Source organism: Adiantum capillus-veneris, chromosome 5 (assembly GCF_014529385.1).
Source record: "Adiantum capillus-veneris isolate H3 chromosome 5, ASM1452938v2, whole genome shotgun sequence".
NCBI classification, from domain to species: Eukaryota; Viridiplantae; Streptophyta; class Polypodiopsida; order Polypodiales; family Pteridaceae; genus Adiantum; species Adiantum capillus-veneris.
The window spans coordinates 72,497,949-72,524,392 of record NC_140935.1 but is presented as its reverse complement, the minus strand read 5'-3'; the positions used below and the strand labels follow the sequence as shown (position 1 = coordinate 72,524,392).

The following is a 26,444-nucleotide window of genomic DNA, read 5'->3' as shown; positions in this document are numbered from 1 at the left end:
GCAATGCCGCGATGACCCGTAAAAGGTGGATGGTGGCATTCGGTCATAACCTTTTCCCTCAACAGCTGTGTAACGAACAACATGGTTTTCTTCATCAAGTAACCATTCCGAATGGAATGGCTACTTGACGAAGAAAAAGTCTCCCCATCCCGTATCCGTGTGAAAAAGTCTGCAAAATCTGTATTCGTGGCATACTGATCGACCATATCCTCGAAGCTCCTACGATGAATCGCGGAAATAGCCAGAACCAATGGCTTCCGAGACAAAGCATCTGCCACCAAATTCTTCTGTCCCTGAACATGGACAATCTGGAAGTAAAATCGTGACAAGATGTTCGCCCACCGCATCTGCTTTTCCAATAGCTGCTTCTGTGACAAGAAGTAGCGTAAACTCTGATGGTCTGTAAAGACAATAAAATCCGCTCTGAGTAGGTAATGCCGCCACTGAGTAAGAGCGTGGATAACCGCCAAAAACTCTTTCTCATAAATCTGTGTTGTCAATTCCAGCCTTGAGAACAATCGGCTCTCGTAAGCAATTACATGGCCTTCTTGCATTAAGACCGCACCCAGACTACAACCACAAACATCTATACTTCAAATGACTTCAGCAAGTCAGGCAAAGTCAAAACTCGATTTCTCTTTCAATGTCTAAAAGGCAGTCGCCTCTGTGGGTCCCCACGAGAAAGGGACTCCTTTCTGTTCAAGATATGCAAAGGGGAAGGAACCGCTGCAAACTTTCTAATGGACCGTCTGTACTACGAACACAATCCCAAGAAGCTTCTAACTTCATGGGCATTCTTCAAATCGGGCCAATCACAGATAGTCTTTATCTTGGCCGGGTCCATCTGCACTCCTGCTGCTGAGACAATGTGTCCCAAAACTCTATCTCTAGTAAGAAAAATTTACTTTTCTTCGCATTAATCACCAACTTGTGACCTCGTAATGCCTGAAAGACCTGAAGCAGATGTTCTCTATGTTCTGCCTCATCCTTGAAGAAAACAATGATGTCGTCAAAGAAAGTCCAACATATAGTCTGTACTCTCGAAAAATCCTGTCCATCATCCAGTTAAATATCGCAGGAGCATTGGTTAGGCCAAAAGGCATCACCAAAAACTCAAATAACCCAAAAGTCATCCGAAAGGCTTCTTGTAGACGTCTCCCGACGCGAATCGGATTTGATGATATCCACTTTTCAAGTAGATCCTGCTAAAGCACGAGGATCCCTGAAGTTGGTCAAGTATATCATCGATTCTAGGAATCGGAAATCTGTTCTTGATGGTGATTTTGTTGAGAGCTCTATAATCGATGCACATTCTCCAAGATCCGTCTTTCTTCAAAACCAACAACACTGGAGAGCAGTACAATGAAGTACTAGGCGAGACAAGACCCTTTTCCAAGAGGTCTTTCACTTGGTTCATAATTTCTTCGTTGGGCTCGACTCACACGGTAAGGTGGCCGATTCGGTGGTGTGCTTTCAGGTATCAGATCAATGGTATGATCTTCAAGACGAGCGGGTAGTAACTCGCCCGGCAGGCCTTCTGAGAAGCAATCGGAATGAGTGTGGAGAAAATCTTGGCGTTCTTTATCAGGTTCGGACATATTTGTCATAGTCTCATCATTCATCTCTCTCAAAAAGATAGAGTAAACAAACAGACTGGATTTCATTAATTTTGAAATGGTTGAAGCCGATACGATAGGGACGGACTCGCCCTTAATTTTTCATTGAGTACAATGGTTCTGCCCTTCTCTGTGGTCAAAGTCGCTTTCCTCGCTTGATAGTCGACCATGGCGTTGTTCTTGTGGTACTAGGGAATTCCCAAGAGGACATCACAACCTTCCAAAGGCATTATGTAGAAGTCCTCATACCTTAAATACCCCTGACAATGCAACTGAAGTTTGCCAATGACAGGTGTAATGGCTACGTCCCTGTCGTGTCGCTAAAACTGCCTCACCCTAGTGGTCCCATCCAATCGGGTGTGATCTCGAACCGCGCCGCCAATTTAGGTGAAATGAAGTTGTCCTTGGCTCCTCCATCAAAGAAGATCGGGGCTTCTTGGTCTTTCACTTGGCCCCAAGCTCGGCAAAGTTCTGTACTCTCGTCCATCATGCTGGGGTCAGTACCCACGCAATCTAGAACCAATCCTGTTTTCATCTTGTCTTTTCTTCCACGTTCCTCAGCTGCTCTCGAACTCTCACGCCTTTCATCATCCTTGTCGTTCTGTTCTTTCGGTGCTTTTTTAGGGCACTTCACACAGAGATATGTCCAATTTCCTCGCATCCAAAGCACTTCCCCTCCTTGATATAGAGAGCTCTCTCTCGAGGAGTGAGTTTGGGTCGTGCATCCTTTTCTTTCTTTTCTAGGTTGCTCTTCCTCTTTCTACTTTCATTGTTCGAAGTCTGTTCGGTCTTTTGCGTCATGATTTCATCGGTGGGGTAGGTCAAACTGCCTAAGTGGATGGCAAAACCCCGTTTTCGCATGACTCATCAACTCGTGAATGGAAGTTGACTTTTGTTCTAAGCAGTGATCTCGAATCTCTGTAGGAAGACCCAAGGTAAACCGCTCAATCTGTTCTTTGAACGAGATCTTCTTAAATGAAGAGGCAGGTAGAAAAGAGCTCCAGAATCTCTCGCAATAAGAGTCCACTATATCTTTCTTGGTCATCCGAAGATGGTTCCAGCAGTTCGTATGTCGCGTTCATACTCTCGAATCAGCCAAGAAGAAATAAAAATCTTTTTGAATTTCAGCCAATTAGCTGGCGCTGTCTTGTTTAATAGAAGCGTGGACCACCAAGTTCGAGCATTCCCCTTAAAGTAAGAGGCAGCCCTCCGAATCTTGGAGTGCTCTAAGTAACGCCCTCCAGAGAAAGCTATGTCAAACTGCTGTATGAAAGACAAAGCCTTCGAAGCATCTCTATAACCAGAAAACGTGTCAAATTTAATTGATTGTCCACCTTCCTTAAACTCTCGGACTTTCTTGCTTTTGACTTCGAGAAAGTCATACTGGTTGGCTTTATAAAAATTCTTCTTCTTTGCATAAAAGCCATTGTCGTCAGAGTCCGAACTATCTGAAGACGAGTCCTCCTCTGTAGAACTGTCAACCACGGGGCGAGATTTAGGCTTCTTTGCCTTTTTCCTGCCCTTTCCGAAGCTTTGCTTTTTGATTCGCTTTTTGCCTTTTCTGTCTTCTTCGCTCGAGTCAGAGGAGCTAGAAGAACTCTCACAAGAAGAAGAAGAAGAAGAAGAAGAAGAAGAAGAAGAGGGTACTCCTTCAAATCGAACACGCTTCTTCTGTTTTCTTGCCGATGCAAATTTAGACTGACGACCCAAATAACCCGGGAAGTCAGCGCCTTTCTTTTGCTTTTTGTTGTGCTTTTCTGCTTTGTTCTGCGCATCAAAAAGCTGAGCAATTCGTGCATCAACCACCTCTTCTAATTCTTGCTCTGTGTACATTCTTGGAGTAGGAGGTTTTTTCAATGCCGGTTTGAGGGGTGGCTCTGTGGTCTGTTGCCACTGTAAGTGCACCTCGTCGAAGGAGGTCTGGCTCATAAATTTTGCAAATTTCGGATCCTTTGCAAAATTTAGCATCATCTTTGTTGCATCGCCGATCGATCGTCGACACTCCATCTCTTCGAGCTCCGCCTGAGTAGGCCGAGGCGGGCCGTACTCCTCGCGTGAATCTTCGTTGTGATCTCTTCCCTCATCTCCTGATGCAGAGGAAGTCAACTGATCTCCGTCTAAAGCCATAAGTGCCGCTTAAAAAGGATCGGATTTCCCGTAGAAGAGAAATCGGCCGGTTGCTCTGATACCACTGTAACAGACTTGAACACTCCAAGTCGAGATTCTACCGTGACACCACAAGAATATACTTCAAAACAGTTCACAGTTCACAGTTGATTTGACACTGGCCCGGCGGAGTTCTGTGCCTAGAGATATTGGCCCCAAAGACTGGCGCCCCTTTCGGTATTTCTTTTTGTATTAATCTGTTGCAAAAGTACAAGCGAGTGGGAGGCTCTCACTCTCAGACTCTGCGTTCAGATGCTCTGAGAAGTGGGAGGCCTGCCCACTTATTTAAAGAGTTTACAAGAGATGCCAAAAGCAGAGCCCCAAAAGTCCATAAAAAGCTGCCCCAAAAATAGGCTTACAATTTAAAGCAACTTGGACTCAGGTTTCCAAAAGCTGTCAATAACATTGCGTAGGAATTTTTTCCAGCCCCTGAGTAGAACAAGCAGGCCGTACAGCTCAGCCCACGTCAGCCCTGCTTTTCCGGAGATTCCGCCGCAATTCCCGGGGGTCCGTACGCTGTTGCCACGTGGCAGAGCCAGCGCATTTTCGGGCCTATCTACCAGCTTGTGTGTGCGGTCTTGCAACCCCCTTGTGTCTAGGGTTAGGCCACGTCACTGGATTGTGACAGGCCTCATCCCGAAGCAAGCTCAGCTTTGCCCGGGTCATGGCAACACCCCCAAAGATGGACAACATCGTCCCGGCCTTTAAACTGAAGTCGCAGGACTTCGCAAGGAGAATGTCGAGCTGAAGCAGCGATTTGCGGCCTTCGAGGCTCGGCTCACCATAGTGGAGAATAGAAGAATTGGAACAAATGGAAGTCAAGTTTAATGAAGCAAAGGCGGAAGTAGAGACCACCCTCACAAAGGAGGTCAAGACTCAAGTGCAAGAGGTAATCTCCCGCAAGGATGAAGATCGTGTGGCGTCCACGCTACGTAAACGACAACGACAAGAGGATATTGCCCTCAATGTTCGCATTGGCGAGCTTCCAAGCGACTGGAAAGGGGAGAGGGACCTCAAGTTTCACAAGTCCTTTGCCCGCATCCAAACAACAATCCACGGGGTACAATGGGATCCAGCAACAATCACCTCTCTTATACACATGAACATTGCACCGACCATGCAATCCTCACTCTCAAGACCAAAGTGGACCGAATCAAACTCCTTGAGCAATCAAGGCTTCTCAAGGACACTAAAAGTTGGTTCGTAGAAGATCTTACACTTGCCCAACTCAAACAGAAGAAGGGAGAACTCCAAAAGATGCGAGAAGCGCGCAAAGCAGGGAAATGGGCAGTCTATCAAGGAGGTAAAGCCATTATCAAGGAGTTTCGAACTCCCAAACCGGCTCCCTCCTAACCTTCCCCTCCATAGGTTTTGTTGATCTTACCTTCCTTTTTTTTTAGTCCTCGTTGGACCCTCAATCCTTAACTGAGATGTATCTCACAACCCCCTGCTTGGAATGTGTTCATAACTGCTCAAGATTGTTGAGGTTGCCAAGAAGTTTGAGGTTGGCACATCACAATGCAGCACAAATGCTCACATATGCATGTTACAAGACATAGAAACATAAAGTCGTCGATGAACACTCCCCCGGCAAATAACCATCCAGGTCCGGGCCATGAGCTGTTCAACGGCTCCCTCATCACTCCTCCCGCATAACCTAAAAAAGTCCGGGCCGAGAGATATAAAGATTCTTTACAACCTGCGTTGTTTAGAGGTTCAAGCATACAACGAAACGCTCCCAGACAATACCAAAACAAAATTTCTCACTACTCCACCCCAGAGTAAATCACCAAGCATTGAAACTAGTATTCAAACTAGAGTCAAACAGTTCAAATCCACACCAAGACAGGTTCAAAACAGATACCATCCATTTTAAACAAATTCCAAACATGATCAGCAAACAAGTTCTCAAACAGATTCAAACTTAAAAAGCAATCTCGACATCAGTCGAGCTCGAAAAGACGACTAGCTTTCCATCCTAAAACCTGCACCAAAATCAGGGTTAGATTTCTTCCATAAGGTTGTAGCCAACTACACCATGGTCCATAAGCTCTTGGACAGACAGTGCTCTTGTAGCAGTGATGGTAGTTTGAAGACATAGCAATCACACTGGACCTCCAAGGTTATCAACTCGAGAAAAGACACCTATTGAGAGATGTCGAGAATTTCAAGTTTTAATCTGCTAGGGCCTCTGTCGCAAGACTTTCAAGATACCCCACTTTACCAGAAGTTGTAATCCGAAGAAAGATGTCTGAAGGCATGTAAGTTTGGGTAAAAATTTTCTTGAAAGCTTGCCAAGTCTTTGAAGTATGTGGCTTGGTAGTTATAGACATCCACCACTGCATGGCACTGTCTCTTAGAAAAAAGGCAACTCGAAAAACAAAGTTTTGATCCTTCTCTGCAAGTGATCTTTATGGCTTATGCTTTGTAAGACAGCGACAAAGACCGGAGCGCACCCGATGCGCGATGAAGTAAGGGTGTGAGTGGCTAATAAGTCCGGGGTCAAGACACGAAGATTCTTTAAATAAAATTTTCGGTGAACTTTGGAAGCGCCATCTTGCTCTGTCTGCTCTTTGGTAAGACCGGTATGCTTTCAGAAAAGCACATGCCTGAAGCTCTGATACCACTGTCACGAGACGGGCACCACGTGCCAATGGAAAAGAACAGAGTGAACAGACTTTTAGCACTTCAAATAAGTTAATAACAACTAAACTGAAAGAAATTGACGACACAAGACGGAGAGTGACGGAGTTCCACCCCAAGAGAGCATTGGCCCCAAAGGTTGGCGCCCCTTTCGGTATTTCTTTATATTGCTTGAAATCAGTACAACGTCGGTACTCCAGACTCTGCACCTTCTCAAGGAAAGAAGTTACATGAAAAGCTTCAAACTCAAAAGCAACTGGTCCAAAAGCCGACGCCCAAAAGTTGTCAACGCAATTTTCGAAAATCCATACAGCCTATCAACGCAAAATCCAGGACTGTCCGTACAATATGCCACATCATCATATCAACGCGAAATACAGAAATCCGTATTGCTACCACATCGTCAGCTTCTACACAAATGAGCCTATGTGTGTGCGCTCGTCCTGCTTTATTTTAATATCTTTAGGTCACTTGGCCCCATCAGACGGGGTCCCATAAGTTGGAGGAAACTTCTCTTTAAAAATAGGCCACTCGGCAAGACTTTGCAAGTTGGTAAAACTTCTTTTAATGCTTTTGCTTCTTCACTTAGGGTTTAGACTTCTCGGCCAGAATCTATAGGTTGGCTCCGTTCTTCAATGTCTTGACACGTCAGTAGTTTGTGACATTCTCCTCTCAGGTGGGAGGAAAGCTGAAAGGACAAACGAGTGCAGAAAAGCGGAAGTTGTACTCGTAGAAAGAGCTAGACGGAGCTCTTGACCAGAAGATAAACCAGATAATGAAAGGCTTGAAGCGCTCTCAGAAGAAGAGGAAATCGGCAGATTTCCCAAGTTATATGGGCCAGAAGTCGAGTTTCGAGGTGGCAAGTAAATCCAAGAAACGTGCTCGTTTCAAGGATGACTCAGATTTTTCTTCGTCTTTAGAGAGTTCTGACGGTTCGTCGTCCTCTAGTTCCAGAGAGGATGAGAAAAGGCGGAAGAAGTGAAGAAAAAGCAAGAAAAGTAAAAGTCTAGCAGGCATGGTAGGCCATCTAGCAGTTCAGAGGAGAGGAGCTCGTCCTCTTTTGATAGTGAGCAGATGAGCAAGAAGACGAAGGAGTTCAAGGAAGGGGGTCAAGCTGTCAGGTTTGAGACGTTTTCAGGCTATCAAGACACCCTTCGAGCCCTTGAGTTTGTACAACAGTTTGACGTCGCCTTCTCTGGAGGTCGGTTCATAGAACACTCCAAGGTACGAAGAGCGGCATCTTACTTGAAAGGAACTACACAGACATGGTGATCTACTCTGTTGTTACCCAGAGAAGCACCTGCGACCTAGTTAAAATTCAAGAAAATTTTCACGTCAACTTGGATATCATACGAATATGAAAGAGATGTCACCATGGCTTGGCATCACTTAAAAATGACTAAGCTTCCTGAGGTTTTGGGATATTTAATTGCCAGTGCCTTCGTTTTGGAAGGTTACTTTGAGAGACCAGATTGAGCGGTTTTATTGTGGATTGCCAAAAGAGATTTAAGAGTATTGTCTAAACTAGAAATCTGACTCTATTCAGAGACTTATGGGACATGCTAAGCAAGGATTTGAAATGCATGACGGCTCATTGACTTATCCTACGGACAAGATAGTATCCACCTCCACAAGGCAAGAGTCTACCAATGAAGAGAATGAATCAGGGGAACCGGATGACGGCTCATCACAGGATTCTAAAATGTAAGAGAATCAGATGGTAGTGCATCTGAGGTATCCGACGAACTAAGGGAACCAAATGCAAGTTCATCATAGGATTCCAAAGAAAAAGGGGATCAGATGATAGCGCCATACAATGTCCGACCATTTGCAACTTCAAAAAGAGGGTCTCAAAAATTAAACAAAAAACATTGGAAAGAAACCAACAACTAAGGTTAGCAGTTGCCACGTCCTCATGACATACCCCCCTCTTGAAATCACAAACGTCCTCGATTGCATACCATAAATACATGCCATAGATGATCTTGTGTGGTAAGCACCTTTTTATCATCGCATGTATCCGCAAAAAAGATTGTCAAAACATATGTACAAATGACTTAATGAGACCTTCATACTTTTGTCAAACTGTACACTGTTGTTGCACTGAATCCATGAGTACATTTGATGTGCTAGCTCTATCATTACCCCTCCTTTGCAGACATTGGGTTGGGGCATACGTAGGCTGTAACCCAAAGGCCTCAAGGTAGAGCTGCAATACATTTGGTGACTCTGACAGTTCATGCTCTTCCATCCACTTTGCATCCATAGGTGGATAGTTCTTGAACTTCACCACATAGCATCTTGCAACGTGTCCCTTAACTTTTTACCTGTGCAAGAGGCTCTTGCTCTGCAAACGAGCATAATTCCACAACACTGACGTACCACCCACGACCAAGCAAGCTCAAATTTCAAGATGATTTACCAATGTGTCATAGAATCCAAGCAATCGCCTCAGAGAATCGGCAAGCAGCGTGTCACCTAGTAGACCCACATCACTCCCGCAGGAGATCTAGTGGCCAATCTACCACCGTGAGACCTCAGCCTATCTCATCTTGGTTCATACTTGCAAACCCTAAAAACGCAGCAGAAAATGAGCCCTAATTTGACCACTTTTTGGCAGGGCAAACATGCGGAATTTCTTGTCTGTCCTGTGAAGAGGAACCTTCTTCCATAATGCCCTTCCCTTTGTCGGCCATAGTGTAATCCCAAGTTCGTGTACTCTGTGTCTTTACTCAAAACAACCGAAGCTCACATCTTGGGGAAAAAGTGATTGATGTCCCGGCAATGGAACCATGAAACAGGCCCGTAGGGCGGTAGGCGTTGGCTTTCACCCGAAATTCTTTACTTTAGACACACACAGAGAGAACGTGCAAAGGAAATCTGTGACGGGAATTAACACTTAAGCGCGCACACGGCTCGGAAGCTAGAATGCTCCGAGCAGACGCCGACAACCTGTAGGCCCCAAAATTGGCGCCCCTTTCCGTATTTTTTTATTCTTTAACAGAGGGAATAAAACCTGTGATCTCCTACGAGGTGCCCCGCACAATCCAGGCTGAGAAACACCTGTTCTGGCCCGATTTCGGTAGCATAACTGTACTAGGACGCTTCAAAATCAATATCCCCACGCAATAGATGACTTTCCCGACGCATACGGACACTTTACAAAACCTGGCGAGAATCTGCAGCATGCTGAATTCTCTGTTTTCTGCCCCGAAAATTCGCCAGATCACCTGTACAACGGTCCCCTCGTGTCCTCGAACCTCTTGGGGGTATTAGGGACCGTTTAGGGCCGAAACCCTAAACCTGCAAAAATACACAGCAGGCTGTAATTCCCTGTTTTAGGCTCCATTTCGCGTGCCGGTCGCATCTGTAGTAAGACCTCGAGCTCCCGCACCTGTAGGGCTACTTGCCCTTTGAATCGGACGAGATTTCTCACGTGAAACTTCTCCGAATTCACCTGTACCTGCGGGGGATTAGCCACTAGCTGTGCAAGAGGCTCTTGCCTCGGCAATCGCGCATGAACCCACACAATTGTACATCAATCAAATGAAAAGCCCACTGGAGGGGCATAACATAACTGCTCGTAGGGGAGAGAGAGAGAGCAATGCGTAGCGTGCAGGGCATCACTCCTGGCACCGTACTGTACATAAGAGGGAAAGGAAGCACTCAATAGCTCTTAACCTGTGACAGTTTGCAAATGAGGCCTCTCCCAATATAAAATTCAGCGCCACTTCTTCTTGCATGAGGAAAATGCACAGAAATGTGCCACTTGGCGCGTTTACAAGCCATTTCCCGTTTCGCGGTTGCCGCCTAAAAATCTCCCGACCGGTTGCCCGGTTGACTTTGCGGCAGAGTAATAAAAAGTTCTCCTAGTCATACGGGAGGTAATGACGCAAACACATTTTGTGGCCCAAAATAGCAGATCCCTAAATTTTAGGAAATGATTCCGTTGGGCTCCCTGTGGTCATCTGATCATCTATCCTCATTGGGACCGCATCCAAAAATGCAATGTGGCCCAACTGTCGGATATTTTCTACTGGTAGTCACACCTTGATTTTAGGCCTTTATTGAGTTCACTTCCTTGTATCCACCAACTTGCTAAGTGCGACGGGGGGACCTACATGATCTTGAACTAAGCCTAGACATCCTTTTACTTTACGAGTTCTAGTGCCGACCAACTTCCCTTCTGCGGGTGAAACTACCGTTCACATTGGCCATACAATGTTCGACCATTTGCGACTTCAAAAAGAGGGTCTCAAAAATTAAACAAAAATCATTGGAAAGAAACCAACAACTAAGGTTAGCAGTTGCCACGTCCTCGTGACACGTAGTCTGGATGCGGTCTTAATGCAAGAAGGCCAATGTCATTGCCTATGAGAGCCGATTGTTTTCAAGGTTGGAATTGATAGTACAGATATGTGAGAAAGAGCTTTTGGCGGCTATCCATGCTCTTATTCAGTGGAGACATTACCTACTCGGAGCCGATTTTACGGTTTTCACAGATGATGGGAGTTTACGCTGCTTCTTGTCACACAAACACCTATCCGAAAAGCAAATGCGGTGGGCAAACATCTTGTCACAGTTTACTTCCGGATTGTCCATGTGCAGGGACAGAAGAAATTGGTGGCAAATACTTTGTCCCGAAAGCCATTGGTTCTGGCTATTTCCGCGATACATCATAGAAACTTCGAGAATACGGTCGGTCAGAACGCCACAGATACAGATTTTGCAAATGTATTCGGTTGAATACATAAAGGGGAGATGGTAACAGACTATTCCATTCAGGATGGCTACTTGATGAAGAAAACCATGTTGTGTGTTACACAGTCGTTGAGGGAAAAGGTTCTAACCGAATGCCACTGTCCGCCTTTTACGGGTCACCGCGGCATTGCTACCACCTTGAAAGGGGTAGAGAGATACTTCTTTTGGCCGAGACTCAAGAAGGATGTGCACGAGTTTGTGCGCAGTTGCTTGGTATGCCAGAAGGTCAAGTTTGACAGGCATAAAGCACAGGGATTGTTACAGCCTTTAACCATACCCACCCGCCCCTAGGAAAGTATTGCAATGGATTTCATCTCTCGAGAACAAGGTGTGGGCACGATTGTTTATTGCCGAGGTCTTCAGATTACATGGCATGCCTAAGACGATTGTCTCCGACAAGGACCCCAGGTTCACGAGTTTGTTTTGGACGGCTATTTGGGAGAACATAGGCACGCGGTTGCAGTTCTCGTCATCGTTCCGCCTGCAGACTGACGGGCAATCAAAGATTGCTAATTCAATGGTACTCGATTTGTTGAAGTCTTCTTCGTGGGATCAGAAGACTACATGGGAAAGGTTTTTACCTTTGGTGGAATATGCCTATAGAAACACGATTAACTCTTTGATGAGGAAGGTGCCATTTAAGATTATTGAATTTGCTACGAAGGTTCCACCCTTCCTTAGCACGAAAGGTAAGATTTTTCTTTGCAGAAGACCAATTCACGAGGGACTTGGTCCGGAAGGCTTTCGAGAAATCTCAGAAAAAGGCAACAGATCAACTTGGTCGTGGATTGAAATTGAAGGAGAATTATTGGCTGCTCTTACATTTTGGGAAGGCAAGCCCGAGAAAGAAAAAAAGGGAAAGGAGCGGCTTTCTTGAAAGCTTAGCATGAGATAGTGTGAACCTTTCCAGATTTTCCGAAAAGATAAATGATGTCTCCTTTGGACTGAAGCTGCCAGAGGATTTACAATGTTTTTCATGTGAACCTCTTGAAGCCTTTTAAAGGCGATGTGCCTGATGATGAGCAACCCGAAATGGACGAAAACGAGCAGATACTCCTTCCAGAACAAACATTGGCATAGAAAGAAAGAAGGTAAAGCGAAATGACGATTCTTGGTTAAATTCAAGACCTACTCCCCATTCGATGCGAAGCGAATGGAGGAGGACCTAGCAGATACTCCTCAAAAAGTGAATCTTTCCCTTGAAGCTTTTGGTTTAGCAGTCTTTTCCAAATGGAGCCCCGAACTCAGCTTGGCCGGAGATCTGGTGCAATGGGTATGCACAAGAGGGGAGTTACTCCGCTCCTTTGTCAACAGATGCCTCGAGTTTTTGAATGCTAGAGTCACTGCTCTTTGAGCTTTAGGGATACTGAGAGCTGATAGTATTCTATTGTATGACTTTATGAAATGGAATTCCGGATAATATAAAACTGATTTGTTCTTGACTTGTTTAAGTGCAGAACTGATAGACGAAATGACTGCAGCATTTTGGTCTGAATGATCTCGAAAGACATGGTTGCAAGAGGGATTAGTCAATCGGACATCTATGAGGTCCTGAGTGGATCTAGATGCGATTGCTAATTGCATTGCCGATAAATCATGGTCTGAGATCCGAATGAATATTGAATGTGATTTGTCATGAGATGTCCTGTGATGTTGTGTGATGTGACTATCGATTGGCACATGTGCTGGATGTGTGTTCCTAGTGCGTCGGTACTTACAGTCAATGTCTGCTAAGACAGTTTATGGCCTCTGTCTGTTTTGCAGGCATAATCGAGGGCGATTACAATGCTTTCAAGAGGGGGGTATGTCACAAATTGGTTACGTGGCTGCTATATACACACACCTGCCGTGCTGAGAATGATGACGTGGCTGCCCTCGCACTGCTGAAAACTGTCCAACACACACACCCCCCGTTTCAGTGCTGACGTGGCAGATTTCAGGCAACGTACGGCTTCCGCATTCTGCGTCGCAGAACCTAGGAATTGCGGAGCTGTGGACACATGGCAGCATGCACGGACCTCAGCGTTTTACGAAAAGCTAAGGGCTGCTTTTGGCTACGCAATATTGGCTGAAAACTTACGCTGGCAGCTTTTTGGGAGTTGATTTTAAATTACCCAAGAGAGAGTGAGAGAGCCTTGCTTTATTTTTAAGAGCTTTTAACTTTGAATGCTTTTGGGGCTGTGCTTTTGGCATCCCTTGTAAGATCTATAAATTAGTGGCTTGGCCACTCGCTGCTCAGAGCATCTGGACGCAGAGTCTGAGAGTGAGCGCCCGGCCACTCGCTTGTACTTTGAGTTGCAGATTAATACAAAAAGAAATACCGAAAGAGGCGCCAGTCTTTGGGGCCAATATCTCTAGGCACGGAACTCCGTCGGGCCAGTGTCGAATCAATTGTGAACTATGAACTGTTTTAAAGTGATTATTTGTGGTGTCGCAGTAGATTCTCGACTTGGAGTGTCCAAGTCTGTTACATGCCCAGGTTCCCCGTATCCAAAACACTTCCCTTCTTTGATGTAGTTGGCTCTCTCCCGAACAATGAGCCGTGGTTGTGCATCCTTATCTTTTTTATCTTGGGGGCTCTTTTTCTTTCTACTTTCATTTTTAGAAGTCAGTTCGGTTTTCTGCGTCATGATCTCATCTGTGGGGTAAGTCAAACTGTCTCAATGTATGGCAAAGCCCCGTTTCGCATGACTCATCAGTTCTTGAATAGAATCTAACTTTTGTTCTAAGCAGTGATCTCAGATCTCCGTAGGAAGTCCGCAGCTAAACCGCTCAACCTGTTCTCTAAACGAGATCTTCTTAAATGAAGAAGCGGATAGAAAAGAGCTCCAAAATCTCTCGCAATATGCGTCCAAAGTATCTTTCTTGGTCATCCGGAGATGGTTCCAACCAGTTCGTATGTCGCGTTCGTACTCCCGAGTCGACCAAGAAGAAATAAAAAGCCTTTTAAATTTCAACCATTTAACTGGCGCTTTCTTGTTCAATAGAAGAGTGGACCACCATGTTCGAGCATTTCCCTTGAAGTAAGAGGTAGCCCTCCGAATCTTGGAGTGCTCTGAGTAATGCCCTCCAGAAAAAGCTATATCAAACTGCTATATGAAGGCCAAAGCCCTGGAAGCATCTCGGAATCCAAAAAAAGTGTCAAATTTAATTGATTGTCCACCTTCTTTAAATTCTTAAACTTTCTTGCTTTTATCCTCCAGAAAGTCATACTAGCTTTATAGATATTCTTCTTCTTTGCATAAAATCTTTGATCGTCGGAGTCCGAACTATCCGAAGACGAGTCCTCTGTAGAACTGTCAGAAACTGGGCGAAACTTAGGCTTCTTTGCCTTTTTCTTGCCCTTTCCGAAGCTTTGCTTTTTGCTTCGCTTTTTCCCTTTCCTATCTTCTTCGCTCGAAACAGAAGAGCTAGAGGAACTGTCAAAAGAAGAAGAACTGGATACTCCTTCAAATCGCACATGCTTCTTCTGCTTTCTTGCCAAGGCAAAAGAAGATTGACGACCCAAATAACCCGAGAAGTCAGTTCCTTTCTTCTGCTTTTTGTCGTGCTTTTTGGCTTTGTTGTTCGCGTCAAAAAGCAGAGTAATTCGTGTATCTACCACCTCTTCCAATTCTTGCTCTTTAAACATCCTCGGAGTAGGAGGTGTCACAAGGCGGGCACCACGTGCCAATAAAAAAGAACAGACTGAACAGACTTTTAGTACTTCAATAACAACTGAACTGAGAGAGAGAGAGAGAGAGAGAGAGAGAGAGAGAGAGAGAGACGTCATGCGACACGGAGTGGCGAAATTCCACCCTAGAGAGTATTGGCCCCAAACCTTGGCGCCCCTTTCGGTATTTCTTTATATTACTGCTGATTCGCAAAGTACAACAGCCGGGGAGCACCTGCTCTGCAATCTGCGCACTGAAGAGTGCAAGAGAGGGCCCCCAAGGCTCATATTTAAAGGCCCAAAGCCTAAAAGCATCAAATATGAAAAGCTGACCCTAAAAAATCACTTTCCTAAAATTTCGGGATTTCCCTAAAAATCCGCCGCGAATTCCGGAACGTCCGTACAGGTGTCACATCATCATATTTTGATGTGCAAAGTCTTTTGAGTGTGTTCTGCTTTATGTTTAATGCCTTTATGTCACTTGGGGCCCCATCGGACGGGGTCCCCATAAGTTGGTAGGACTTCTTCTTCTGTTGCTTGTTCTTCTTAGGGTTTCTAGAATTAGGGTTTACAAGTTTTAGGGTTAGGGTTTCCAAAATTAGGCTTTCAACAGTTAGGGTTTATGGCAAAAATTAGGGTTAGGGTTTCTGCTCTCGGGCAACCACATCATCTGTAAGTTGGCTCCATTCTTTAGGCTTTGACACGTCAGCAGTTTGTTACAGGAGGTTTCTTGAAAGAGAGTATCGTCCGCGATTACAATATATCTGCAAAACAACTCAAGTTAGCTCAAAAATTTCCGAGGGACAATCAGTTTGCTCTTTTTATTAAGGAGTTAGCTTCTCCTTTCTGCTCTTTTGATCAAGGAGTTAGCTGCTCCTATCGGTTGTTTTGATCAAGGAGTTATCTTCTCCTTTTGCAAGTTTTAGGGTTAGGGTTTCCAAAATTAGGCTTTCAACAGTTAGGGTTTCTGGCAGAAATTAGGGTTAGGGTTTCTGCTCTCGGGCAGTCACATCATCTATAAGTTGGCTCCATTCTTTAGGCTTTGACACGTCAGCAGTTTGTTACAAGAGGTTTCTTGAAAGAGAGTAATCGTCCGCGATTACAGCATATCTACAAAACAACTCAAGTTAGCTCAAAAATTTCCGAGGGTCATTCCGAGGGACATTCCGAGGGACAATCAGTTTGCTCTTTTTATTAAGGAGTTAGCTTCTCCTTTCTGCTCTTTTGATCAAGGAGTTAGCTGCTCCTATCGGCTGTTTTGATCAAGGAGTTATCTTCTCCTTTCGTCCAGATCGGAACTCTTGATATTCCGGCGTAGTAAAATTAGTCATCACACCCAGAACGTACTGATCTTCCACGGGTGTCTTGATGCACTAAAATTACATACCCAGGAAATCTCATCCAATTAGGAATATTCAGTGGTTGGCACATCACAATGCAACACAAATGCTCACATATGCATGTTACAAGACATAGAAACATAAAGCCGCCAATGAACACTCCTCCCGCATAACCTAACAAGGTCCGGGCGGGGAGATATTCAACGACTCCCTCATCACTCCTCCCGCATAACCTAAAAAGGTCCGGGCCGGGAGATATAGAGGCCTTTTATAACCAAACGCCCCCCAGACCGCAGCCTGCGTCGTTTGGAGGTGCTGAGAGTAACCACTGCTCAGACTTCTTAATACTCCTCCCGCATAACCGTCCAGGTCCGAGCCGAGAGTCACAACAACAATTATTTTACAAGCATACAACCAAACACTCCCCAGGCATCGGCCTACTCGTTCGGAGGTTTTCAAACATACAACGAAACGCTCCCCAAGCATCGGCCTGCGTCGTTCCGAGGTTCAAACCAAAACAATATTTCTCACTTCTCCACCCGAGAGTAAAATCACCAATCATTGAAACCAGTATCAAACCAGAGTCAACACAATTCAAATCGGCACCAAAACAGGTTCAAAACAGATACCATCCATTTCAAAGAAATTCCAAACAGGATCACCAAACAAGTTCAAACAGAACTCAAACTTAAAAAACAATCTCGACATCAGTCGAGCTCGAAAAGTCGATTGACTTTCCATCCTGAAACCTGCACCAAAAATTAGGGTTAGGTTCATTCCATAAGGTCGTAGCCGAGCACAGCATGGTCCATTAGCTCTTGGACAGACAGTGTTTCTTTGGCGCGATGGTAGTCAAAGATAGCAATCACACCGAACCTCCAAGGTTATCAACTCGAGAAGAGACATCTACTGAGAGATGTCGAGAAATTTCAAGATATAATCTGCTAGGGTTTCCATGGCAAGCATTTCAAGATACCCCACTCTGCCAGAAGTTGCACTCCAAAGGAAGATGTCAGAAACCGTACAACTTCGGACAAAAAAAAAATTTTCTTGAAAGCTTGCCAAGTACTTGGAGTATGCTGCTTGGTAGCTGTAGACATCAACATCTGCATGGCATTGCTTCCGAGAAAAACAGTGACTTGAAATAAATCTGGATCCTTCTCTTGCAAGTGATCTTAATTGGCTTATGCCCTGTAAGACATGAGCGGTGAAGACGGAAGCGCGTCCGATGCGCGATGAAGGGTGGGAGTGGCTAATAACTTCTGGTTAGAGGGCGAAAAGCTCTCCAATAAAATTCCATCAATAGCTCTGTCTGCTCTTTTGTAGGACCGGTATGCTTTCAGAAAAGCACACGCCTGATGCTCTGATACCACTGTCACAAGGCGGGCACCACGTGCCAATAAAAAAGAACAAACTGAATAGACTTTTAGCACTTCGATAACAACTGAACTGAGAGAGAGAGAGAGAGAGACGTCACGCGACACGGAGCGGCGAAATTCCACCCTAGAGAGTATTGGCCCCAAACCTTGGCGCCCCTTTCGGTATTTCTTTATATTACTGCTGATTCGCAAAGTACAACAGCCGGGGAGCACCTGCTTTGCAATCTGCGCGCTGAAGAGTGCCAGAGAGGGCCCTCAAGGCTCATATTTAAAGGCCCAAAGCCTAAAAGCATCAAATATGAAAAGCTGACCCCAAAAAATCACTTTTCTAAAATTTCGGGATTTCCCTAAAAGTCCGCCGCGAATTCCGGAACGTCCGTACAGGTGCCACATTATCATATTTTGATGTGCGAAGTCTTTTGAGTGTGTTCTGCTTTATTTTTAATACCTTTATGTCACCTAGGGCCCCATCGGACGGGGTCCCCATAAGTTGGTAGGACTTGTTCTTCTGTTGCTTGTTCTTGTTAGGGTTTCTAGAATTAGGGTTTGCAAGTTTTAGGGTTAGGGTTTCCAAAATTAGGGTTTCAACAATTAGGGTTTTTGGCAAAAATTAGGGTTAGGGTTTTTGCTCTCGGGCAGCCACATCATCTGTAAGTTGGCTCCATTCTTTAGGCTTTGACACGTCAGCAGTTTGTTACAGGAGGTTTCTTGAGTGCCGGTTTGAGGGCTGGTTCTGTGGCCTTCCGCCACTGAGAGTGCACTTCGTCAAAAGGTGTCTGAGTCAAAAAAATTGTAAATTTCGGATCCTTCGCAAGGTTGATCATCATCTTTGTCGCATCATCAACCAATTGTCGACGTTCCATCTCTTCAATCTCTGCCTGATTAGGCCGAGGCAGGCCGTACTCTTCGTGAAAATCTTCTTCGTGATCTCTTCCCGCATCCCAGATGCAAAGGAAGTCAACTGTTCGTTGTTGGAATCCATAAGTGTCGGGAGAAAAGGATCGGATTTCCCGGTAGAGGAGAAATCGGTTGCGCTCTGATACCGCTGTAACAAACTTGGACACTCCAAGTCAAGATTCTACCGCGACACAGCAGAGATTCACTTCAAAACAGTTCACAGTTCACAATTGATTCGACACGGCCCGGCGGAGTTCTGTGCCAAGAGGTATTGGCCCCAAAGACTGGCGCCCCTTTTGGTATTTCTTTTTGTATTAATCTGTAACTCTAAGTATAAGGGAGTGGGAGGGTTCTCACTCTTAGAATCTGCGTCCACATGCTCTAAGTTGTGAGAGCCCAACCCACCTATTTATTGATTACAAGGGATGCCCAAAAGCAGAGCCCCAAAAAGCAACTTAAAATAAAGCATCTTATCCCAAAGCTTCTCCAAAAACTTGCGTAGAAATCAGCCCACGCAAAAGCAGCTTCCGTACAGCCTGCCATACGCATTGCCATGTCAGTCTGCTTTTCCGCTTTTCCCGCCGCAAATCACGGAGATGCCGTACACTGCCACTCAGCACCTGCAGCGTGAATTCCGAAATCTACAACCACGGTTTGTGTGTCTGTTGCCACGTCACCCATTCGTGACATCAGCATATCATCGCATTTTACAGAAATCCCTTTCAAGGTTCAAGCTTCTGTCTTTTAGGGTTTCTAGCCACACGGCCGGTGCTTCATAAGTTCTTCAAGTTAGTCCTTTCAATTTCTCTTGTCCACTTGGCCATTTCTCTGTCAGTTGGTCATGCCACATCATCACTTTGTGACACCTATCCTATGGACAAGCCAGTGTCCACCTTAGCGAGGCAAGAGTCTGCCAAGAAAAAGAAAGAATCTATCATGGATGCTTGAGAGTCAGTCGCTGCCTGCATCATCGCCTATGTCATCGCCTACATCATCGCTAGAAGGCTCTAGAAGAATCTAGAAGGATCTAGAAGATTCTATAAGTTCTAAAAGTATCAAGGAGATTCTAGAATTTTCTAGAAGCATGGAGAAGATTCCGAAAGAATTTAGAAATTTCTGGAAAGCTCTAGAAAGTTGAACAAGGATCTAGAAGGTTCTAGAAGAACTAGAAGGATCAAGAATTTTCTAGAAGCTTGGAGAAGATTCCGGAAGAATCTAGAAGTTTCTGGAAAGCTCTAGAAAGTTGAAGAAGGATCCAGAAGGTTCTAGAAGAACTAGAAGGATCAAGAAGGTTCTAGAAGATCTAACCTCCTCAAGAAGAACCTAGAAAGTCCTAACCTCCTCAAGAAACCTCCTCAAGCACTAGTATAAATAGGGGTCTTGGGCCACAAGCCCCTCAGTCTTGCCAACACCAGTTGTGAGCCTCCTATGAGGAAATCCCTCTTCTAGTTCTTATGTTCAAGTTTTGTCCTTGCAATCAAGCCTTGTCTTGTACTCAAGTCATGTAATCCAAGTCTTGTATCTAGCTCTCTTAATAAAGTATTACGTCTTGTAATAAATATTAAGCTGATCATTAAATCCAAGTTCTTGTACATTGTGAGCGCCTCCTCTTGCTCTCTTCTAGCTCTATACGCGCTCATAACAGAATCAAGGAAACCGGATGATAGTTCGTCAGATAATTCCTAAGAAGTAAGGGAATCGGTTGATAATTCATCTAAAAGTTGAAGCAAGGGAATCAGCTGATGGTTCATCAGATAATTCCGACCATTCAAATTGAGGTGCTAGTGGAAAGAGGAGGCCAACGGGGCTACCGACAAGTCATACGGCACAAGAAAAAAATAGATAGGTAAGTTAGGTCCATAGAATGATTTGGCCAAGAGCACGCTTTTGGCTCTCGATGCTAAGTGGATAGTAGAGGAGGACTTCGCAAATTCTCTCAGTTTTGAGTTTGTACCTTGGATATTAGCCGAAAGTTACCGATGAATCAACAACTTGAATATGGTGCCGTGGGGACTGTACAAGAGGGGAGCCACTCCACTCCTTTGTCACAGATTACCTAGATTGAATAAAGTCACTAATTTCTCCTTGAGATTTCAAAGATATTGACAGGCTGAGGATATGTACATTGAATTGAAAATTTTCTTGATTGAATTGATGAATGTGCTCTTTCATGTATGTATTGTTAGAGACATGTAGAAAAAGATGAAATGTCTATAGCATTTTGTCTGATAAATGATTTAGTAGTGCATCTAGACATCTGTTAGAGATAAGCGAGATCTGGATGTGATTCCTAAGTCAATGAGAAATGAATGTGATTCTAGTTCATCAAGATTACTATCTGGATGAGATAAATGGATACTATTGTGAGTGCATCAAGAGTTTTGGATGGATGAGAGCGCTACAAAGGGATCTATGTGCATCAAGAGTTTTCGATGGGATGAGACACGATGTTCAGTGTGAACTAAGTGTGTGATTTGTGAATTGCATTCTCTGTGAATGTACTATCGTGTGGGGATAATCATGGACATGGTTTGTTGCAATGTGAAAAGAAAGGATATGAATCTAATAATAACAACGAGATTTAGTAGATCAAGACGTCTGTGAAAAGATCAGCATGGTCTGGATGTGATTGCTAAATATATTACCATGATCATGATTTGTATTTGAGACCCTCGACAGAAATGTGATTGATCAATGACTGATGTCTTTGTAGAAGTGCTAGATTTGTGGAGTCTAGTACATGGGTGCATAGAGTCAATGTCTACTGAAGAAAGTTTATGTCCTTTCGTTGTTTTGCAGGCGTAATCGAGGGCGATTACAATTCTTTCAGGAGGGGGGAATGTCACAAGTTGGTGACGTGGCGTGCCGAATTAAGGAAATAGCCGAGAGGACAAGGGGCGAAAGAACCCAAAAGAACTGAAGAAGTTGTGGCCAAGGGGCCTCAAATGAGGGGTTAGGATTTTAAAAACCTAATCCACCAGCTTAAAGAACTTATGGAGCACCGGCCGAGGGGCCTAAAACCCAGGAAGGGGGAATGTCACTAGTTGGTGATGTGGCGTCCCCCATTGAGGAAATAGCTGAGAGGACAAGGGGTGAAAGAACCCAAATGAACTAAAGAAGTTGTGGCCAAGGAGCCTCAAACGAGCTGTTAGGATTTAAAAAACCTAACCCACCAACTTAAAGAACTTATGGAGCACCGGACAAAGGGCCTAAAACCCTTGAAAAACAGAGCACAAGGGCCAATGCATATTTCCGTAAATCGTGTTGACATGCTAACGTGGCAGGCTTTACGGATTTTTGTGAATTGTGCTAGTTGGTTTCTGCAGCTTTTCGCGTGGGTTTCTGAGAGCTTTGGGATCAAGTGCTTTTAGAACTAATGCTTTTGTGGCTTTGCTTTTGGGCATCCCTTGTACGTTTATAAGTGCCTAAAGGACCACTCTTCAAAGAGCACCTGGACGTAGAGTCTCAGAGAATAAGACCCTTTGGAGTTGTAGTATGCCATCTGTATAATCAAATAAGTGCAAACTCCCAAAATATTGGGTAAACACCCACCAAAAATAAGCTCCTCTCTGGAGGCCAGGCACAAAAGTAAACCCTCTCCTGAAATAAACACCCATACAGCAAATGTACATGGGTAACAACGGGATTGGGGTTGTTGGCATGTCCACATTCAAATTATATTTTGCATGTTATGTCTCAACTCCAACCGCCGCACAAAAGATCATATTCCCCTCTAGTAATATATATACCTGGATGAATCTAGAATAAGCCCAGATTCACCGTTAAAGAAAAGTGCAAGGTATAGACTCATGGTGGTCACCCACAAAACAATATAATCATCAGCTTCATCATGCATAGTATTGACTAAATACTACGACATCCCAATAACTTCGTCAGTGCTCCCACACACCCACACCACACACACATACGAGCATACATAAATACATACTGAGTTTCTACGATATATCTATCTAGGATGAAGGGCAGACTCAGCCATAATGAAGCCTAGCACTAAAGAAGCATTAAATAGGAAAAATTGGCACAAAAATGAGGTAGTCAACAGGGCATACGCACCACAAAAGATAGAAAGAATTAGCAAAATATCAATTGGTTATAACACGAATGAGAACTTCACAATTGGAAGTCTGCATGTCTGCAATAGGAAAAAAATATATATTCTTAGGTGGTGCTAACTTGGTGTTTTTTGTGTGTGTTCTTGCACTTTGAAAACGTAGGACTCCTAAACTAAGTAGCATATATTATGAGCCCACATGATCTGGAACAATGGAATTCCTGAACCGAGCCCACCATGTGCAATCCCATTATTTGCCATTAATTGCAAGTTTGCGAGGTCACAAATCCTCTTATTTGGTACTCTTAATTTCAACCATATCCAACAAAATGATTAATCAATCATTGGAATGAATGTAGATTTACCCAAATGGATCTCCAACAACAAGGAAAGCAACATCACTAGATTTGGCTTCTTCGAGAATGGCATCTGCACCCTGTTCAACGGTCTCTCTATCAGCCAAGACAACAGGCCGACCATAAAGTTCCTCCTGAACAGAGACAAAACATGAATCAATCAATCAATCTCTCTCTCTCTCTCTCTCTCTCTCTCTCTCTCTCTCTCTCTCTCTCTCTCTCTCTCTCTCTCTCTCTCTCTCTCTCTCTCTCTCTCTCTCTGCGCTTACCAGAGTGGAGATGGCAGAAGGGCCAAGGCCAAAACACAAGAGGGACGTGTAAGCTTCCAGATAGACAGTGCGACAGGTACGAACCACTTGAAGACCCCGCAGAGTGATGTCCTGCTCGTCACCCAGTCCCAAGCCCACGAAATAAAGCATCTTTACTCTAGAGTGAGAGCAACTGAGCAATATGTAAGGCTTAAGAGAGGTTAATCTACCAAACCTCCTCCAGCCCTACCCTTGCTAATTTTGGATAGATGCAAGATCTTAAAGTCTGTTAAGATTGTTCCTACAATGTTAAAAACTTCTCTTCTTATAGCATAGATTTTTCATTGCAAAAATTCGACAACCTTTGATGTCGTCAACTCAACATTGACATGCCTTGTGCGAAACCTACCAAAGAGATGGGCACATATTGTACATGTGCATGTATTCAAGCAATCACATGATCTCTTGAATGCATGGGCATGTTTATTTTGCTAATTTAATTGGGAAGTGCAATATGTTCACTCAACTTTGAAAAAAAGGATGTCCTTTGGTCTCATGAATGAGAATGTTGCTTTTCAAAGGTGGGATGAGTCAGGTGTTCACGATTAAATGATCAATTTATGAAGGTTTCTGTCAAATTTCTTGATTGTTGTAACTCTAGAGATGCTCATGAAAAAACTTGGAGCTTCGTTTCAAAAATCTTAATGGAAAGGTTAAGAAAAGCCCATGAAATTTGGATTGATACAAACTCTAATGTTTGTTTGGTCAAACAATATAAAAGCATAGTCAAAAGGTGCACGGATATACATCATTAACAAACTCAACACACCTTTGACAACAGCAATGAGATCCTTGGTTCTCTACCTACAATGATTTTTCCCTATGCTTATGAAATTCTTTATGTTTGAATGAGTGTTGGGGCAAGTGCCTTGGCTGAAAAGCAAGGTGGAAGCTTGTGTCCTATGCATTCACAGAGAAAGATAATGTGTCCATGTGAAATGGGCTATTCACAAATGGAGTAGAGAGTGCAATATGTTGTCAAGTCCTAGATAGCAAATGTGGATGTGCCAGCACAATTTCCTTGGAGTGGATTAAGTACAGCACAAGAAGAGGAGTCAAATAATGATGGGCAAATTGTACAACACAAGAAGAGGAATCAAACAATGAGGGGCAAATTGTTTATGGTGCATATATGCAAGGATTTGCAAAAGGCCAAAAAAGTTAATATTCAATCACCAATGGAGAGGCTATCTTCTCGAACGCATCAACCTGAAGAATGTACATAACAACACGGAGTCAAGGTATTTCACACTTTGTTCGAGCCAAAAAAACATAGAATTTGGCATTCATAAGTGAAGGAGAGCGGACGAGATAGTTGAGCCCTCAAACCTCTTGAAGTCTATATGTGGAAAAAGGTTCATTAAATCTCGCATCGATCATCTTGCTAGGGCAAGCCATGACAATTTGTAGATGTAACATGCACAAATTTTGAGCAACTTTTCTCAGTCGTACATTTTAATCATTACACATTTGCTTAAGTAAAATGCTTGTTAAGATGAAAACTCCACAAAGACCTTTGAAAAAGGAAGAGTTGCAATATAAGAATCAAGGTAGACAATACACGATATTATCACATTCTCCAAACAAGGAAAAAAACTCCCAAAGCTATAATTTATACACTTCTTAATAATGTGTAGCATCTAAACAAGAATCATTACCACAAAACACAGATAGAGAGTACACATAACTCTTCTAGCACATAAAAAATAGATTGCTTTAAAATTAAAATTAAAATCTTGTATCGCATATTAATTTTTAACAAAACTTTGCCATTTACATTGTGCCAAGTCTGTGTTGCTTTAAATTTTAATTGCTTGATCATTGAAGTTAGTTTTTCTTTTATCACAAGGGTATTTTTAGTGCATGATATAAATCAAAATAACTCCCTAGTTTGTATGAGCTGACTATCGTAAAATTTGGGGTGCCTTCTAGAATTTGTTGATACAAACTTTTTTTGGCTCGATAAACTGAACATAGAAAGAAGAATTTTGCTTCTTTATTAGTTAAAACTAATTTTCAACCCAAAAAAAAAAACAAATGAATCACTACACAACGTACTAGTGTTTCCTTGCTATGGCACTAGTTATTTCAAAGGTAGTTAACAAAAATAATTCCAAATGGACAACGTTTGTATGACTGATATAGCCATACAAGTAATCAAAGTACAAGGCACAAAAAGTGAAGAAAACATTTCTCACATACCAAACATTCAAAATACAATTGACAACAACTTTAGTGACTTACATCCTTATGATTGTTATGACGTTTCCAGAGGTGCTTCACATTCTTTACCCTTAGATGATAAAAAAACAAGGCTTAATAAGGGTGAGCATGAATGTGAATGTAATAAAGAACAATGTAAACCCTAGAGCGCATGTTTAAGACACCCTTGAAAACTAGTCATCTCCTACACATGAGGGTATGAGCATATATGTAAGGAGTAGTGTTCACAGAAAACCGACCTTTAGAGTATTTTTAAAGGACAAAAATTGAAAATTCCTAGTTAGTTTTGAGGGCCGCCTTAAAGAAAACTGGCTGAATTTTGAGGATTTCAATGTAAAAACCAATAAAAACCGATAGATTTTCAAAGCTCTCCTCTTTTCCATTGGCTCCTTAAAAAGTTTCTGGTAAACTCTGGTAAGAAGGTTTTGTTGAAGTTTTAATTAAACTATTCATGTGTGTAAGAAATTCACATGAGAATAAATATTTGAGGAGGAGAGATTCTAAAGTCAACCTTCCGCCTGAACAATACATTACCTTCTTCAAGTTTGTGATGAAATTCAAGATATTGTTATGCAACCCTGCGTTTATGCAAACAAAAAACTATAGATCTCTCCATTGCAACAAATAGGAGAATTGCTTGGTTTCAAAAACCATGCCTTCTTGGAAGCTTGTCATGAGCAATTTATGGGTGAAAACCTAGCTAGTCAAATAGATTGAAGGGCGGATAGAATTTTCCGTAACCAAGTGAAGCTCAAGAACCTCACAAAGCTTGCTTTGTGCATAAGGATCAAGATATGGAGTGGCATGACTATCGATGCTGACTATGCATGTACATAGATAGATAGGGTCTTCAACATAGAAATGGAAATGGAAGTATATGGAAGTCTTACAAACCTCTTCTTACTACTGCAAGATGAATGGACAAGACCCATTATGCATAGAATCATTGCTCTCAATATCATGACTTCAAAGCCATACTTGATTGATAATAGTGGAAGTACAAGGCAACGGAAAAGAAAAACCCATATAAA

At 43.4% G+C, this 26,444-nt stretch overlaps 1 protein-coding gene across 1 annotated transcript in view; it reads right to left on the bottom strand.

Annotated features, from left to right (window-relative positions):
* Positions 1 to 23,349, bottom strand: part of LOC147457513 (Tetrapyrrole (Corrin/Porphyrin) Methylase) — a 36,336-nt gene extending 12,987 nt beyond the window's left edge. Inside the window, exons 1-2 of the mRNA XM_086513600.1 lie at positions 23,152 to 23,349; positions 22,892 to 23,016 (exon numbers count right to left, since the gene is read on the bottom strand). Coding sequence (XP_086369726.1) covers positions 22,892 to 23,016; positions 23,152 to 23,301 — 275 coding nt within the window. The 5' untranslated portion in view covers positions 23,302 to 23,349. The remainder of the gene's footprint in view (positions 1 to 22,891; positions 23,017 to 23,151) is intronic.
* Positions 23,350 to 26,444: the final 3,095 nt, after the last annotated feature.